The sequence below is a fragment of the Pieris brassicae genome, chromosome 5, assembly GCF_905147105.1.
Source record: "Pieris brassicae chromosome 5, ilPieBrab1.1, whole genome shotgun sequence".
NCBI lineage: Eukaryota > Metazoa > Arthropoda > Insecta > Lepidoptera > Pieridae > Pieris > Pieris brassicae.
The window spans coordinates 18,319,256-18,338,650 of NC_059669.1; the positions used below are offsets into that span (position 1 = coordinate 18,319,256).

Genomic DNA, 19,395 nt, shown 5'->3' on the forward strand with positions numbered 1-19,395 from the left:
CAGAAAATTTGTAGATGCCTACAAAAACAGTCACTGACAGTATATGCCTAAATTTTATATTATATAGAAAAAGTTTCTCTGTTCGCAATAAAATCAAAAAGTACTGCTCGAAATGTATTGAGTTTTGAACTATATCTAGAATAATTAATGATCAAGGTATATTTTATTAAGGTTTCCGAGTCACAGTTGGCCGTTCAAAGTCGGGGCGAGTCGCTAGTGTATAGTTTAATCTGTTAGCCTCGATACGAAAGTTAATAAATAAAGTATACAAATTCAATTATAATTAAGATTTCTTAGATTAGGCTAACAGAGCGTAGACAAGAAACATTGCCAATGTCACTTTTATGGTATATAATACTAGCTTACCCGGCAACACATAGATAGAAAAATGAAAAGCGGCACTTAAATAGGGATATAGATCTCCTGGACGTGCACTCCACTAGACTACATCTCACTTAACATCAGGTTATGGCCAAACGTGTGTCCAGTTCTGTATAAAAAAAACAAATCTACACAAAGTAAAGAGTCGAGAGTAAGGGGTATAGTTCTTTTCAGCTGGTGACTCATTCCACATTAAGACACATTTCCACTACACGGAACCGACTGATGGCGAGATGTCGTTCCGGTGTGGAGACGTCTTCCACGTCGTGGACACGCTGCACAATGGCACTGTAGGGGCTTGGCAGGTTTATCGAATAGGTATATTTTTTTTTATATATAACACCCCTTTTTATTGTTATATGATTGAGAGTTATCTTAATGTTAGTAATTTTATAGCTTGGTAGTAAGGGCCGGCTGCAGAATTAGTGCGTTCATCGGTTATTTTCTAAAAACCAAATGTTTATGTTTATTTTTAATTAGGAGAACATAATATATGTGTCGCAGTAAAGTAGTTAAATCATTTAGGTTAGGTTATTGAATCTCTACACAGTTAATTAAAGATCGATGTTTAATCAAGTCGCTCAAGTTCCGTCAGACGAGTGAGTGAACGAAACGTTTAATGAGTTTGTTAAACGTTACTAGGCAACAAGACTAACCTAACCATTTACAATAAGCAAACACGGAATTTCCAAGCTCTCAGTTATTCACGATCACACCAACATAACAATAAATGATATGAAAATGATATATTCATGGCGGAGTCTTGTTTTACATTGTTAATCAACACGCTGGCTTTCAGTCAGACAGATAGTTAAACGTTTTCGAGAGCAGCGATTGCTGCTTTATTTAAATCAAAATGCCAGCGACTTGACTGACTATCGATCTTTAATTAAATGTCTAGAGATTCAATTAACTCTCTGATTTAACTACTTTGCCAAGTTTAACAAGTTGCCTAAAAAAAATTGGCCACTAGTATTTTTACTTAAATTATTTTTAATTAATTTTTGGATAAAATTTCGCTCACTTGTTTTTTAATTAAAATATCGTCTTCATCACGCCAATTTACATAAATATTTTAAAAAAATCACGATTGCCGTCGCGCACCTGGCCGCACCTCTTCGCAGCCAGGTGTAAACAGGTATGATATCGATACATTTATCAATTATATATCAAATTGAAGCTATTTTTTCTATTAATTATTTTAATCATTTTAGATGCACAAATAATAATCTGTTCAGTTGAAGTGGTTGAATTGATTTTTTTTTGTGTTGAATCTGTGAGACTAGCATATTCATTGATAATATACATAATTGATTAAAAAAGGACTATTTTGATTATTAAATACATTTTAATTAAATCCTATAATTGTAACGTATTAGTGTACACACGTAAGAAGTTGTTTTATTTTTCGAAAAATGTTCTACTATATGCAACTTTACAGAAATTGGTTAAATAAGATAAAGTTTAACAAAAGGCTTTTATTATCATACACATGAATACAAATAATACAATTATTTCATTTTACCTTATTACTACTAAGATTATTATAGAATTTCATTTATTGTAATAGAATTATTACTATCATTGTGATTGTTATTAATGGTTTCGAATCTCTTCGAATCAACCATGGTTGGGACAAGAAAAAGATGGTGCGTAACGGAAAAATGTGACGCGTAACATACGCCGAAAAAGAAGATTCTCTTCAATAATTTGTTTAAATGTGTGATAGTAGGTTAACACGTATGCCTTCTCAGGTCGTAATAATCAAGAAGTCCAAAAAGGCACGATTCCTAACAAGGCGCGTGCTGAAGAGCTCGCAACGGCTCAGTTTAACGCCACGAAAAAAGAGATGTCGGGCAACGATGGCAAACATAACTTCTTCAGGAGGAGAAGATCTACGCATCGTCGCAGCAAGAGTCTTGGGAAGGTATGAATTTTATCTAATAACTTAAGCCAATACAAAATACATTTACTTAAGAGTCGACAACGGCAATATTGCCATTAATATGCAAATCTGGATCTAAATATATATAATGTACATAAATAACAGAATTATATATTTTTTGTTGTGCTTAAATTAAATTTATTTGCTAGAACCAGTTTCGTTTCTTTGACACCCACAATTTTTATTTTTAACTATTTATTTAAAATATACAATTACGTAAATTTAGATTTATTAGAAGTTCATAATGATCTGGACTAAAAACGTACAAAAAATTCCTTGGCCTCAAATTTCTGTGCTTATTTCGTGATATAGACAAAATGGACATCAGCCAAAGTCAAAAGTCGATTTCCTCACGATGATTTCCTTCACCATATAAGCGATTATTACATGCGCATACACAGAAAATCCATAGTGCATAGCCGGTGTTCTAACGCTAAATCAAACACATACAAATGTTACACATATTACAGGAACACTGGGACGAAGTGGTTCTCTCAGATAGTATAAGTAAATTCCCCGCATATGAAAGGGTTGTATTGAAGCAGCCAGGGTTTGTCAGACCCGTGATCATTTTGGGCGCGGCCGCTGATATCGCAAGAGAGAGATTGCTCACTGAGAATCCTGATAAATTCGCATCGCCGAGTAAGTAAATGATATGATATTTGAAATTGATTTATTTGTATAAAAATTATATGTTTATGCTTTTAAGATGAAATTTGTATGAATTTTAACGCCGTAAAGTTTTTTTATGTTAGCAACAACGTTTCGTGGAATTAATAAATTTTTTTTACAACAAAAATGTCAATCGCATGTCTCATCAATTATTTTTGGGTCAAATATCAAGTCACGGTGTGTTGTATGTAATTAAACATACATACTTGTGAACAGCCGGGGATCCCACAACTTAAATAAAATAAAAAAAATGTCGAACCATTGACCATAGTTATTGATATTCATTTCATTAATTATTTCCTAGAAATGGATAGCACCTTAGAAGACAGTAAGACAAAGTCATCCGGAATTATCCGGTTATCCAGCATACGATCTATAATGGAGCGTGGAAAGCACGCACTACTGGATATAACGCCGAACGCAGTTGACAGATTGAACTATGCGCAGTTTTATCCCATAGTCATCTTCCTTAAGGCGGATAATAAACATATCGTCAAAACACTGCGATCGGGATTGCCTAAGTAAGTTTATTTTTTTAGTTTACTACTAAGTACTATATAGTTTTAATTAAAAAAAACTCGTTGTATTAATAAACGGTTAAATAAACCGTTGAACATTTTAAGGCGTAAGAATTTATAGTAAGGTAAGGACTAATACCTGCAGCTGAGTCATTATCGGACGTCATGGTAGAATACAAAATTCTATATGATCTTAACGTCCATCGTTCCGCAACTGACCGTTTCTTAAGGCAATTACTGCCGCGCACCACCACTATGTGGATCCAGCTGCTCACCTCCGAACCAATTCCACTTGGGTCCTTGAAGAAGGGAGCGTACCAATTCTTATTATTCTTTTTATTATTGAACAATATCACATGACACTCTCAATGCCAGAGAGTTCGCGACTGCGTTGCTGGCCTTTTAACCTGGTACGTTTAAAAGGCCGGCAGCGCGCTTGTCTAGGCGCGAGCCTTCTGGCAGTGCGAGTGTCTATCACTTATCATCAAATGAGCCTCCTGTAACAAAAAATAAAATAAAAGGTAAGGTTACCATTGATAACCACCTCCATCCTATTTTTTTAGTCGTTTAAAAACATAACAGTCTTTCAAATTTAATATTAAAAAAAATATGTTTGAAAGTGATACGTTCACGAGCCATATAAATAATTTTAGGTCAGCCCATAAATCCTCAAAGAAGCTACTAGAACAATGCCAACACATGGAGCGGGTTTGGGGTCATGTCTTCACTCACACCGTGACCCTAAGCGAAGCGAACCTTAACACTTGGTACAACAAGTTGTGTGACCTGGTTCAGAGAACCCAGCAACAGCAATTATGGGTCTCGGAGACCAAGGTATGTGTTATAAATAGGAATAGCTTCAAATTTAATTTAATCTCTAGAAGGAAAACTAATTAATATATTATATATAAATGAGCGGTACATGTGGTGAACTGGTGGTATTATATAAGAGTCAATCTATATTGTTTGCATTGTATGTGTATATGTTTAAATAAATATATAGCATTTATGTATCGACAGAAAGTTACTTCGAGATGGTCGCTTTAAGATGTTGGGTGCATTTGGTAAATTTTATGTGCTCAAATTACTTTATAACACATTGAAAAGATTTGGATTTTAATAGTCAACTAGAAATATCTATTTCCCAGTCTTTTCAACCATACATCGGCGCTATTAACCAAATTCTTTCTGTTCTGTCTGTCTCGTGTAGCACGTTGAAATGGTGTCGGACATTTACTTCCCCATTCCCCCTTCCCCTTACCCAGCCTTTTACCCTATTTCATACCCTGTCAAATACTATCCCCAATCGCCGGAGCCCATCCGCTCACCAAACATTTTCTCACCAGAGACTAACAAACGTCACGAATTGTATGACGCTAACAGAAATCATGTAGTTCCATACTACTACTCGGAAACATTAACACCAAGCATGCCTAACAACATGTACAGTGTAACTAACCCGAATAGAAATAGACATACATTCAGCTACCCTTACGATGAAAGATATCGTCAGAGACGCCTGCAAATCTCTACCCTAAGTCCCGAACCCCAGGCCTTCAAGGCTCAGAACCTCAGGCCTTATAGTGTTTTGGAAACTTCGAAATTACCCATCAATAGGCCGCAGAGACCCAAGTCAGTCCTTCCACTATCGGATCAGTTTAGACCAGCCTCAGCATTTTTCCAAAAAGAAAAATCGAATGAGGTACCAGAATGGAAGGCGCGTTTGCAAAAGGAAATACCTAAACCAATTCTCGATAAGCCTGTACGGCAGATCTGTAGAATACCGAATTGTAAATGCAATCAGAAACCGTTCATGAATACTAGAGTGAGTGAAGCGCGAACACTTCCCTTAATATCTCAGAGGTCTCTGAATAAGTCTAAGAACCTGTCATTACCGACCTTAAAGTTAGATGACATAGACAATCTGGATAAGATCGAAGTAGAGAGAGATGTTAAACCAATATCAGAACAGAACTTGGGGTATGTGTAGAGGTTTTGGGGACGCTTGTGTAACCTCTAAGGCTTTTCTGGATTTGCTTGTAAATATTTCAGCATATTATCTCCGCTTTTTATTGTGCTTTATATTTATCGTTTACGCTACCTTGTATAACCTAATCATTGTAGATATGCCTTGCATTATTTTACCTTTGTGATATATTTTTTTATTTACCAAGTATATTTTGTTGCTATTTGTAAATCCCCTGTATGGTTTAATTGTTATTTTTAGTTAGACATGTAATATATCCAACACCAGTGTTATATACCACGTTTGATGGAAAAATCAACATCCAAATTAATTAAGAGAAATATTGCAAAGAATCTAACATAATTTTGCATGTTGATTTTTAGTGTGAAATCGCATTAATCATTCACAGAAGCTAAGAATTTTGTATCTTACCTTTTGAACAATCATTCATTTGTCTTGTCTCACCCCATTCCATAACCCACCCTCGATGCGACACGAAATGGCGGATATCAAAATGGCGCCACAGCGACCAGAACCGTTATCTGATGACTTCTTGTTCTCAATGTCTTCGAGTACGGAGAACAGACTGTCGTATGCGTCTAGTCCCGAAAGCGATTTGGAAGTGAGTCCACCAGCGCCAAGGCTTGTCAAGTCGTCATCTGATCCTTCCATAGCAACAACGCAGGACAACATGGATCGTGATGAAGACATAAGCCATATGGTGGACGCAGTCCCTCCGCCTTATACGGTAAGATTCGCTGCTCATTCATTATTCGTAAGTTTATCATTGTATGTACTCAAAAAATAACCAAAATTATTATAAATACAAATCCGGGTTCTACCCTCAACTACCTGTTATGGGATTATAATTGACGACAATCGGTACGCACGTATTACCTGCCTGGTTTGTGTATCAAAGGAACTTTCTAAGCCCCAACCCTCAAGTTCTTCAAATCTATTGGAGCATAAACATATTCAAACTGAGTTTTAAGTTTTAATAAGCATACTAAAAAAGAAATTCTGTTTCTAGCAAAGTGGCTACGACAGCAAATATGGATTCGCGTCAAACACAAATGGTCAATCTAACGGCGTCAATCATACTCACATGCCGACCAGTAATGAAGCACCGCCATACCAATGTAATCCGATGTCACAATCGCCGCCACATTCGCCGTTGTATGGAACTGGTAAGATTTATTATATCTACTAACCTTTATTTCTAGCACTTAGCTTCTATTGAATATTTTTTTTATTTAGGTTCCGATAACGACTCCGGTATTGATCCGATATTAGGTATTAAATAGATTTTTTTACGAATATGGTTTTGAGGGTACCTGTACCAAAGATACGTTTATTGCATTTATGTTGAAAAAAATAAGTTCTATATTTTTTCCTAATTTTATTCTCTCTGACTCATTTTCTTTGAGCACTAACCCTTTGGGGGTTAAATTGCTTCTGTATTTCTTAGTAATATTACATCAGCTAAAGAAATCGCTAATATATTGATTCGTTGATACCAATTATCCAATTCACTTGTAAATTCAATGCGAAGCAATTGATAAATTACGCGTCTTTGGACAATCGCAGTTCTCGGTAAACTATTTTTAAGTAGATTGGAGTTCTGATAGAATAGTTGAATGAAGGACTGAATACCACTTTCATGTCCAACTTTCCCCCTCTCGACAACCTTTTTACTTGTATTCCAGTACCCGAATTGCCACCTCGTACTACCAATCAGTCGCAAGTGACGCGTCCAGCGGGTGGAGTTTTGCTACCTGCTCCGCCGCCCGGTCGCCCTCCGCATTCACTAAGACATAATCCCACTGTAAGTAATACTTATTGTTAGACGTATTGTGTTAAATTGTTGTATTTTTTTTAAAAGTGGTTATTTGGTAAATTTTGATGTACCTTTAAGTTTTTATTATACAAATCAAACACGGGTTTTAAATATAAGTGCTTCGATAAAGTTAAGTACCTAAAAGATAACTACATAATGGCATACTTTGTAGTTATATGACGAAGAACTGAGATTACTTTTCAAAATATTTTTAAATAGGTAATGTAATTAATAATCGAGTTCGCGATTCATTTATAGGTTTCGTTAAATGTTTAATACTCCCGTAAAAACAATATGTATTAGATATTCCTTAGTCGATAAATATAGGTTAACATATAGTCTTGTGAAATGTATAAACAAATGTGTGTAAAAACATATTTTGAATTAAAGAGCCGGCCAAGTGCGCAAGAGCGTCTATTCGGTCCCCCGAAAGAAAACAGCGGCGATGAAACCGCTACGTACTCAGCGAGGCCTACGAGTATGGTGATACAGCCCACACAGGGCTCGCTTGATAGACATCGACAACAGGTAATTAACAATTATTAATATAAATTACGTTAAAGACCATAATAATTTCCATGTATATCAATAATTAGATTTTTGTTAAATTTAAATTTAGAACAGCAATAATTAAAAAAAAAACTAAATTTAAATATAGAACTGCAATAATTTATATTTTTTTTATTTTCTTCCATATAACATTTACAGCAATAAATAAGATTACAGTTGAGAAGGTATTGGGAGACTGGTTTCCAAACTAGGTAAGAACTTGTGATATGGATAACCAGGCTTCCATTCCATAGCAAAGTCATATTGAGTGGTAACAAAAAGCACATACATATATGGGTAGGCAAACAAATTTAACGTTTTAAATAAGGAAAGAAAAACAAAACAAAGCAGTCAACTAGTTAAAAGTTAGTAGAAATAAAGTTGTATCGGTGTATGTGAGTGTGTGTGTATGTGTGTGTGATAGTCGGAGAGGCTATGTACGCGTGTGTGAGTGAGTTAGAAGAGTGTGCGTGGGTATGTGTCAGGCACACGCCTGAGAACATATGTGAAAATGTAAAGTTGTAACAACTAAATCTTAATTTAATACAAGGTACATAATGTTGTATTGTTTTAGTAGTAAGCCATGTATAGCTGTAACAGTTTGACGAAATGATTAAAGATAATAGTATATTGTTTAACAATTAAATAAAATCTTGAACAGTTTGAGGTATTTGGAAGTTAAATAAATAATTTGAAGATTTTTACAGACAATTTTATATATAACCCAATTTTTTAGTTTTATAAAAATAACCTATCTACTATAATAAAAAATAGGGGTGGGTTTTTTATTTTTTTATGATGATGTATATCATAAAAAATAAAAACAAAAAAAATTGTTTAAAAAATAAAAAAATTATTGTTTGGGCTGGACTTATCACTTAGGAGTTAGAAAAATAGATAGTAGCCGATTCTCAGACTTACTGAATTTCATAAGAATCGGTCGAGCCGTTTCGGAGGTGTATGGGAACCAACATTGTGCCACGAGTATTTTTATATATATATATATATAGAAGTTTTCAAATGCATTAGTATTAAGTTACTGTAAAAATAGAAAATACATAAATATTTATTGAGAATAGTTTTCAAAGAGTATACGTGTATGACATACGTAATTTAAAGTTTCATAATATGAAATATATTTTAGTTTTCGTATTGGTTTATCCATTAGAACATAATATTATTGCTTCCAGCAAACTTCGTATGACGGAACATATGAATACAATAGTAACAACCAACACAATACCAGTATGGGCTCGCGTTTACCTCCTAACGCGCCTGACGACTTAAAAGTGGCTCCCTCTATGTAAGTATTAACTAATATCTTTGTTAATATAACATATCGGCCAACTATGCACCGTCATACCTTCAAATTGACGCCCCGTATGTTGGGTTTTATGGGAAGATATTAAATATTTTGATTTACAAAACTTGTCGTAGTTCAAAAATGAAAATTAGCTTTGAATTTTGCAGCAAAATGGAACCACCTTCTAACACAAACAGCATGACACAAAGTCCGCAACGTAACTCCAACTCGTTGGAGCATAATCCTCTAGACTATCGACCGCCAGATAACACGTACAGGTAAAGAAATGTAATAGGTTTGACATAAGTAAGAAGCATAATAGTCTGTGCGGAAAGAGAATTGTCATGGGAGTTGAGCTCTCTGCAGTGCTAAATCACTGTTTTTATGTTGGCAACACTGTTGTTTCTTTATAGTTCGACACTAATGTTGTTAATATGATCTTGTTTGGAGTAGACTCTTGGGCCGTGACGTTCAAGTGCAGAGGCGCTTATTAAAGATTTAAGTTGGTGCCTGGTAAATGGTACTGGTGACTCCAGAGCTGGTGCTTTCCTCGCTCAACGATTAAGTATCGCAATACAGCGAAGAAATGTTGCCAGCGTTAACACTGCCACAGATACCAAACTATTTTTATATATGTAGGTTAAAAAAAATTTAAACACTATGTTTGTGTTTTAGAAATAAATACTTTTATGTAAAAAAGGGAATAAATGAAACAACGCATTAAATAAAAATTATATTAGCTCCCATAACCGTCACGTGGCTTCTCTGTCCGCATAGACTATATACCAAACATAAAATATTTTAGAATTAGATTATTACAAAGTCTCTCAGTTTTAATATCATAAGTAAATCTTATAACAACTGCTTCCACAGTATATTAAATAGCATTACATTATCATTTAACGCGCTTGGGTTAACTCATTTAGTGTTATAATTCAAAATTAACAAATTGTATAAAGTTGTAAATAATAATCATCTAGCTATTTTTCGTATTAAACAGAGGTAAAAGATTTTGACGTAATGAAAGAACGAATAAACATTATTACACGGTCAAACCTGTATAACTGAGAGCTTTTCTTTTTTTCCTCTTATAGATGTTTATTAACCAAGTTTCTACAGAGGCACAGCCGGGGTCTGTCTCACATATAAACGGCATAGAAAAGTTAAATGCGTTTAACTATCGCTTATACACTTGCGAGTGAGAGTATGTTTCTCACTTATTCGTCACTATACGTTTTCTAATACCTCAGGAGGGCAAAATGAAGAGCCTCGGTTGACACTCTTATATATTAATAGTTTTCTCGCTTACCAAGTTGTCACTTACTTAGGTTAGCTGTACATAATAGAAAGGATATTTAGTTTTAAAAACAGAGTTCCTGTGTCGTGGGCGGCTAGTCTCTTCCATTTACATGTTAACGATACATAATATAATAATAAAAAAAATAATCAATGGCGCTTCAACCTTTTTAGGTCCAGGCCTCAGATTTCTAAAACTATTGTAGTACAATGGGCAAAAGTCAAACTGGAATCATTTAATCTACTAAAGCAAAAGTTGTTTATTGTTTAATTGTATATTTTTTCTGCATCCCACAAATCTTGCCAAATACATGAATTGCGTTAAAAAAGTAGTGACTCAGCAATCTACACGTACTTTTCATTCACCATGGGAATACAAATTTCACTGTTTTAAGGGACAAAAGTACTGAATCGTTCGGTAAAGAAAATATCGAATTTCTTGACCCAAAGCAAAACATTGAAGGACTTAATAGCCATTAAGAGATAATCAAGAAAACATATCTAAGGCCCACCCAAGGCTTCGATCTCTTAATTTGCCTTGAGTCACTATTTATTTAATATTAATATGGGAACTCGCAGTAGGGGTCCGAACGTTCCAAACGGTCCGAATGGTACGAGCGACTATCGGCGTGCGTTGCCGAACGGGGTTCACACAGCTACTCACGCACGCGGCCCGTCACTGCCTAACGTCACCACTAACGATCATAATAAGTACAGGTAACGCTTGCTTTTAACATTTGATTAACTTATCATTATTCATCTTTAGATATATATTAGATAACTTTACATTTTAATTTTACACTTTAAGTTCGAGGCGACAAACAGTATCTTCATATGTGCATGCGATTCTATTAAGTTTGTTCTTTATGTATCAGAACCCCTGGCCAAGAAGGTGAACAGGGGAGTGTCTATTCTGTTTTTTTCTAGAAAAGGACATTATAAACTTAAGCTAAGTTAGGTGGACTTGGCGTCTCCGCTATCTTGGGTCTTCTACTATAATAATTATTGTAATTTATTTCTAATCTTTACAAATGTTAACAATATACACTTTAACATTTGTTACATACTAACTTCCTTCGATGGGAACCCCTTCACGGGTAAAAGACCTTCTCCAGCTTTTTCCAAATTTTTATCGCTTTCTTACAACCATCTTTTATTTGGCATCCTGCTATATGCTCTTCTGCTATACAGATTGCTTAGGCTTCGACATGTGCTCAGTGCCTCCCCTTTTCTTGGCATATCAGCTTTTTTGTAATTATTGTTCGTACTTTCATTAAATTTTCCAGTCCCGGGAAAAATTATAAGATAAAAGTGTAAATATTCAACAACTTAGGGTGTTAATAAACAACAGTAAAATTCAAAGGATTAAAAGTAATTGATTGAGTAACTCATTGATTGATAACTTCTTCAATCTTTTGATAAGCATTGTAACTTACTCAAAGCCTGGCAAAGTACCCACTAAAATTAATGTGAATGGGCTGTGACCTGTGCTGTTTTGGGCGTCCCAAGCTGGATTTGCTATAAATTTATTTTAACCATAGTGTAAGGTGTAAGCTACGTAGCAAGTACACCTTCTAATTAAAAATTCTAAATACATTTACTTTTAATTCTTTGTAATTTTTTCCTTGAATCATAATTAAATTTTTTAGCTTATCGATGCCTGGGTTGTCTGGAAGAAACTGCTCTTAGTAGTAAGATAGCATTACATTTTTTTAATAATTTTGTCAAATCTTTTGTCATATTGTTTGTGGTATCAATATTATATTTTTACTACGTATACAATGGGACATATGTTTACGAATATATAATGCGATTCACACACGGCAATTTTAACTGAAAAATGAAAAAAAAAATATGCTGGTGAACGTCAATTGTGTGGTTTATTTTGGACTTAAGTTAGTTAATTGCACTTCACTAGCGCAAGAACAAACTCTGTATCTCAAGCTGACTATGCGCGTGCGCCGCCATATAAGCCAGTGCCGCCGCCCAAACCCAAACATTACCGGCCACCGGATAATCACCCGCCTAGGAATGGGGTATGTACACTACTGTAATATCTTAGATTTATGATTTTTTCAAGTTCAAGTCACAATTGTCTTGCAATGTCAAATGTCATATAAAAAAATATTCGATAGTTCTTGAAACTAATTTTTCCATTTTAACTGACATTCTAAAATACGATATGTTGAAAATTATTTATTAATTTAAATTCAAAATCACATTTATAAATAGAAATTTAAAAAAAATCATTCTACATTATGTAGTTATATCTTAATATTGTTAGAACATGGAGCCAAGCCAAATGGGCAATATGATGCCCCGTCCGCCGGGCCCCATGGGCCCTGGACCTATGGGTCCGCCACCCCACTACTCTCATTCACACTCACACTCCCAGCCCGCGCATCAGCCTCCGCATCCGCATTATCAACAGGTTAGTTATTTTTAACTGATTTTTTTTAATTATCTTAAATATTTCATACGTGACTGAGCAAAACTGTTACTATTAGATTAATCCAAATCGCATTTTACAACGCATGAAGCGATACCTTATTACTGCTTTCTTGTTATTATAATATCATCTTTATTTATATGTCTTAAGGTATATTTTGCAATGAATAAAATATTATGTTGTTTAATATTTTTTGATAAATTATACTTAATAATTCGAAATACGACATTGAATCTACGTTTTCTATTGTAGGGTATGTACAGTGGGCAAATGGGCCACCAGCCCCAATCCCCACCATATTCAGGACCGCCGTCCCACCATCGAGCCATCAATTTGCCCCACAACCCGCACCTTATTGGTAAGTTGCTATAGATCCGCATTTAAATATTTTGCAACAATTTTTATAAATATATATATATACATATATAATTTTATCTCTATTTATCTTACGGTAAATACGATTTGATAGAAACTGATATTGTTTCTATGAAAACAATAATTACTTATTTAGTATTTTTTTACCTACTCACCTAAATGATTACGTTATTAGTCATTAAAAACATCTTAAAACTGCATCTTGTTTTCCGGACTTCCAAATTAAGGGTATAAAAATATCTTCAAATCACTGAAAAGCGATTTCTCCTCCAGATTTAGCCGGCAGCCGTGAGCAAAGAGGTTCCGCGTTCGAACTGTATAGAAAGCCGCAACACATGCACAACTTGAGGTAACACGCTTCACAAACGCACACACATAAGTCCCTCAAATTGCATGTCCCAAATGATTTTTAGAATTATTCCTTGTACAATTTGCTCTAACATGCAAACACCGATCGCTTCACAAACGACTAACACGTCTTGGGCGTCTATAGTATGGTATTGTATGTGGTTATACAATATAAATAATATATATTTGTATCATATATTCTCTGTCGGGGCGTATTATAACATGTAGTATGTTAGAATGGTTGATTTCGAATTAAGCAGTGCGTGTCTGCATTTTAGTGCAACTTGTTAAACGAAAGCATATTGAATTAAGTTGTCACTTTGTAATTTCCCGAAACCTATTTTTTAACCTTGCCAAGTTTATGCATCCCCCTTTATGGCATTTATTTCAATATGCAGTTCATATAATATCAAAATTCATATTTATTAAAATTTCATTTCCGATTAGGACTGTCAGATTTCTCAATATTCAATATTCATTGAAGGTTGGTAAATCCGAGACGTCCGTGTTTTCATCATGAGTAACTAAGTGGGTCTGGTTGTGGGTTTCCGCAGCTCATCCGATGCCATGAACTCCAGCGCGGAGCCTGATGAAACATTCTCACCAAAAACTAAAAAGAAATTGTCCAAAAAACCATCATTCATTAAAAATGCCGTCCTCGATCTTTTCCGCTCGAAAAATAAAAAAGTGTCTCGACAAAAGTCATTGTGCGAAAGTGACTTGCAACAGAGACATGGTCAAATACCGATGTTGAGACGAGAAAAATCCGATTTAAGCGACATATCTATTCATATGAGAAACACACAAATAAGAAATCAAATGTTACAACGTAGTAACTCATCGTGTGAAAAGCCTTTATTAAAACCGATTCTTAAAAGGCAAAGTTCATTCTGTGATGATAGGAATGGCTCCATTTGTACAGTTAAAGATTATGAAGCCAAACCAACTTTAAAAGGCCTTAGAAGACAGAATTCTATGTGTGAAATAGAAACCGAACCTAAAGTTACCCCCTTGTTACGCAGACAGAACTCACTTATAGAATATAATAGAAGAGGTATCTACGGACAAACCCCAAGCTTTAATATGATTACCAAAATAGACCCGATTTACCAAAGACAACAACAAAATAAGCATGAACCCTTTTATCCAACCCAACCTCTACCTCCAGAACCAGTATACCAAAGTAAGGAACATATAATTTATGATCCTATTCCTAAACCTAAAAGAACTTACTCTTCTATATATGACACTTCTAGTGAAAATCCGTATGCAAGTAGATCTGAAGTATCCAGTCAAGGTTACGAAAATCCATACGGAAACCGTGAAACGATAGCAATGCCCCTTATAGATCCACCGTATGCGACGCGAGCAGAGTGTATACGGGAAAATCCCTATGCAACTAGAAATGAAATCATGGAAAATGCATATGCTAAGCAAGAAATACCGCGAAAAACCGAAAGCATTTACAATGAGCCACCATATGCTACTAAAGAACAAATGTTGAGACAAAGAATGACAAATGAAAGTCCTTACGCTACTAAGGAAGATATGCTTAGGCAAAGATTTTCAGAATCTCCTTATAATACGAGGGAAGAAATGCTTAGGCAAAAGTCAGATAGTTCAGTTACGAGTAAGGAACCAATTTATGGGAAAAGAACTTATGAACCTCCGCCAAGTACTTCCTGGTCAGAGAATCCCTATGCAATACGCCCAGACAGACGCCTGCATACACCTGTTACATATCCCGGTAGATCTTCCCCGATGAGTAAATGCATGAGTGAACCACCATACATTAGTAGGTCAGATATGCTAGCAAGAATTAATCAGACTGAATCACCGTATGGTGCGCGAACTCAAATGAAATCGAGTTTTTCGGATTATGACACCCGAAATGAATTATTTGATTTACCACAACAAGTAAGACCAGCATCGGCTGAATGTACTTATGTCTCTAAACAAGAAATTTTATCGCAGAAAGCAGCCTTGCTAGCTAATAAAGATTCTTCTTATAGTGCTAAGTTAGAAGAGAAATTAGAAATAATAAAGCAAAGAAATCAAGCGAAAAAGGAAAAAATATATCAAACTAGATTGGAAGCTAATGAAAGTGATGCGGTAAAAAGCCGAGAGCCACTGTATGTATCAAAAAGAGATTTAAAAGAAAGTATAATCTATGAATCGAATCATGAAGCTAAAGAGGTTCAGCCTGTACCTTCTCAGGATAGTGCTAGATGTAGCCCATATGAGTTGAGTGATGCAAATCATTTGTCCCGACGAGAACCTGTGTATCAAACCAAAACTGAAGCATTGAATGGGGAAACAGAGAAGTTTCAGGAAATAGATTTTTCAAAATTATATCTAACCGAATCTAAAACAGATGCGGAAAAAGAAGAAACAAAAAGCTTAGAGGCTAATGTTTTGAAAGGTGAAGCATTGTATGCTCCTCGTTTACATGGAAAAGCCGAACACATATCAAATGCACTCAAAATAACGTCGTCTCCAATACCATATGAATCTACAACATCCATGGAAACTCAGTATGCTTCTGAATGTAGCATGAATTTCGAAAATAAACCTCAAAGCACGCCATATGCATCGCAGGACTTGCAAGACCGACCAAAACCGAATCGAACTGTGACATTCTGTGAAAAAATTGTAGAAAAAAGTCCTGAAATTAGCCAGGACACATCCGAAAACACTTCAAATAGTCGAAACGATACAACTATTATGAGCAACGATAATACTATTGTTAAGTTGACATCAGAAACAAGTAATGAGAAAACTGAAGTGGTCGAACCAGATGCACCACACACTACTTGGGGTATATTCGATAGCGAAGGAGGGGTTCTTGAGGATAGGCATTGGGGTGTTTCCCTTATAATACCTCCAAAGGCAATTGCTCCGGGGATCAAGCAAAAGATCTACTTTACGGTGTCTGATCCGCGATTGAGCCAGCGCGTAGGAGGACCTCCCATCGACATGGATAACGGTAAAGCTTTTTACGCACGCGTTACCGTAGATCGTAGACTGCACTTACTAATTGGCAATTAACGTTTGCGAATGCGATGATGCAGGGCATTTTGGCACTTATTGAGACCGCAATTTTTGGAGTATGCATGAGTATTTAGAGCATGTTAATATGTATCATATTTATATCGTATTCATCACATAAACTCTTAAACACATTAAAAAAACGTCGAACTTAATACATTTACTCATTATTAACCCAGCATTTTTAAACAGTTTCTGCCACACAATACACTCCTACTTAAAGATTGAGGAGCGACGGCGGCGAGCGTGCTGTCTTCATCCAACAGTTAAATCGTATGTTCGATAGTGTTTGGATTTTTGTGCACCGTTTGAAGCACTTTTCATTCCATTCCTGTACTTTTCAAACACCTCATTTGTTTTACTCGTCTTTACAAGTCTTATTTTGTATTATTTTATATCTGTGGCTCGCTTTGCATGCTAATCCGCTAATCCTGCGATATGTGTTTGTGTGTTGAGTGTTGTCACGTTTCGATCTTTTCACTGTATATTTGTTTATGATTTAGCAGGAATAATATATTATTTATGACCAGGTGAAGCAATGCTGTCCCCACTAGTGATGTGCGGGCCTCAGGGGCTCGTATTTTTACGACCAGTGACACTCCGCCTACCGCACTGCGCTAATGCCGTCCCATCCCTAGGCCTAACTATCAAGGCTACTGATACAGAAGCCCATCTTAGTACCGACTGGGATAATATACACTTGCCTGCTACAACCACTCTCAATACTGTGGCAGTTAAAGTCGACCATTTTTAGTTGCTTGCACACATTTTTTACATTAATAGGGCTCGAGGCTGAGAATTTAGTCGAAACGTAAAATATTAGATAATTGACGTATTTGTATGTTAGAAAAATCAGATCTTCCGATGTGCTTTTGTATAGGTAGCGTTGACTTCTTTGACTTATGTGATTCATGTAATGTTGTCCGGCATTCCCACCTATATTGCAATTCTTTAAGAAGTGGTGCTAAAGGATTTAAGATAAGAATGAGACATAGGAATCTCTAGAGCTTATTAAGCATTATTAAAAGTTAAGCGAAAGTCTATTTCATTGTATTTGAAAAGACATTTTTATTTTTGGAACGAATTCAGAATAGATCTAATTAATAAGTCATTTTCGGTATATCCTGTAGCGGACCAATGTAATTGGCCTTAGACAAATGTATTTTACAAACGCTGTTAATTAGTGAATTTAGACGATTGTCGAACAAAAGATCACTTCGACTAGGGCCCCTTCATTGGCGATTGAATTCCAATCTGATACTGGAAACTATTGGATTCAAACAAAAAAGGACGTAATAAGATCGCAGCTGTCGAATAACTGAGTTAAGAAAAAAAAATTTCGACTTGAATAGCATTTAATTTCGAATTGCTGTCACCTCTTCTTTTCTATTATCTCTTTTGAATTCGTAACAAAAATGTATAACTAAGACATGCCTTACCATATTGTAGATTATCCTAGTTATTCATTCATTAATATAATTATTTAATCAATATACGCGTATTTTTTATTGTTAATTAGCACAGAAATTACACTTTGGCTTCCGTAATGTTAATTTTAAAATTACTAATTGTAGTTGTATTCACGTAATTTGGCCTTTGGCTAGAGTCATATTTAGGTAATAGCAGTACGTTTGTATGTATGTTTTCTTGTTACTAGTGAAACTATGAATTTACCTTTGACCCAACTATTAAATTTTATATTTACTGAAATTGTGTTTCTTTTTACTTCTTCTACTTTAATTTACATAATAATTTATGTAATCTTGACCATATCGTAGTCTCCAAACAGAATGCTATTTATGGCTCGTAAGTAAATGACGACTTTTTTAAAGGTATGTGTATAAATTTAAATTGTCATTGAACTTTAATGAATAAATGGACATAACATTTTTCAAATCAATAATGCGCAAGGCTGTTTCAAAATCAATTTACTCCTTTGATTCCTTTTGAAACTTGTAACAATTAAAATGTACACGAGTTTTGATTTACTAATTAAATCACTGTTAGCCTTTATTTGATATTCTACGTTTTACGATGATTGACAGGAGTATCTCTATCTATTTACTTAATGTGTTAGACGACTCCGTAGTCTAATCTCTAAATATCTGGATCGCATTGTTACCGAGGCAATAATTATCTATAGAAGGCTAACATTCCTTGACAAAATTATAAATGTGTCTTTTCCCTATAACATTAAAGAAAAGGTCCATATATAGGTTAGTAGTAACAATTTTTGGTTAAGAACTTTATTTCATCAATGTCAGGCCCTATCCAGTGCCTCCATAAGTAATCCAGTGTGAGACGGCCTTTATTCTAAAAACGTGTCACTATTATGCCAAATTTTCCTATGAGAAAAGACATACTTTTGCAACAAGTTGAACTGAGAGAGTAGCGACAATCAATTGCAAGAATTTCTATAACACAAACTCATTACTGGGTCAAAGTTTAAGAGTAATCTTATGCATATTTTAGTTCTACGTTACAAACATAACCTTAAATACCCTAATCATAAAGTTTAAAATCGTTTAAAGCATTTGGTATAAATTAATAGAAATGTCTGCTAGTTGCGATGACATGAAAACGACGATTGGAGTTACAGATGCGTTTGTAGGAATAAGAGCGGATTACGATATCGACCATTAGGTCTTCCAGGTAAAATAATGTTAACGATTTACTCAAACTTGACAATGAAGAAATTGTTGGGACTA

At 35.0% G+C, this 19,395-nt stretch overlaps 1 protein-coding gene across 11 annotated transcripts in view; it reads left to right on the plus strand.

The window, feature by feature from the left end:
* The window catches only part of LOC123709320 (tight junction protein ZO-1-like), an 81,998-nt gene extending 63,601 nt beyond the window's left edge, over positions 1-18,397 (plus strand). For 5 of the 11 annotated variants that reach the window (XM_045660547.1, XM_045660550.1, XM_045660551.1 and 2 more), the window contains 18 exons: positions 556-699; positions 2,136-2,308; positions 2,797-2,968; positions 3,303-3,519; positions 4,170-4,350; positions 6,009-6,230; positions 6,513-6,669; positions 7,189-7,307; positions 7,710-7,847; positions 9,059-9,171; positions 9,339-9,449; positions 11,047-11,184; positions 12,386-12,503; positions 12,752-12,898; positions 13,169-13,274; positions 13,565-13,640; positions 14,194-16,625; positions 17,218-18,397. In XM_045660547.1, coding sequence (XP_045516503.1) covers positions 556-699; positions 2,136-2,308; positions 2,797-2,968; positions 3,303-3,519; positions 4,170-4,350; positions 6,009-6,230; positions 6,513-6,669; positions 7,189-7,307; positions 7,710-7,847; positions 9,059-9,171; positions 9,339-9,449; positions 11,047-11,184; positions 12,386-12,503; positions 12,752-12,898; positions 13,169-13,274; positions 13,565-13,640; positions 14,194-16,625; positions 17,218-17,441 — 4,988 coding nt within the window. In that variant the 3' untranslated portion in view covers positions 17,442-18,397. Of the gene's footprint in view, positions 1-555; positions 700-2,135; positions 2,309-2,796; positions 2,969-3,302; positions 3,520-4,169; positions 4,351-4,726; positions 6,231-6,512; positions 6,670-7,188; positions 7,308-7,709; positions 7,848-9,058; positions 9,172-9,338; positions 9,450-11,046; positions 11,185-12,385; positions 12,504-12,751; positions 12,899-13,168; positions 13,275-13,564; positions 13,641-14,193; positions 16,626-16,879; positions 16,961-17,217 lie in introns of those variants that run through there. The other 6 variants (XR_006753716.1, XM_045660548.1, XM_045660554.1 and 3 more) reach the window with 6 other exon arrangements.
* Positions 18,398-19,395: the final 998 nt, after the last annotated feature.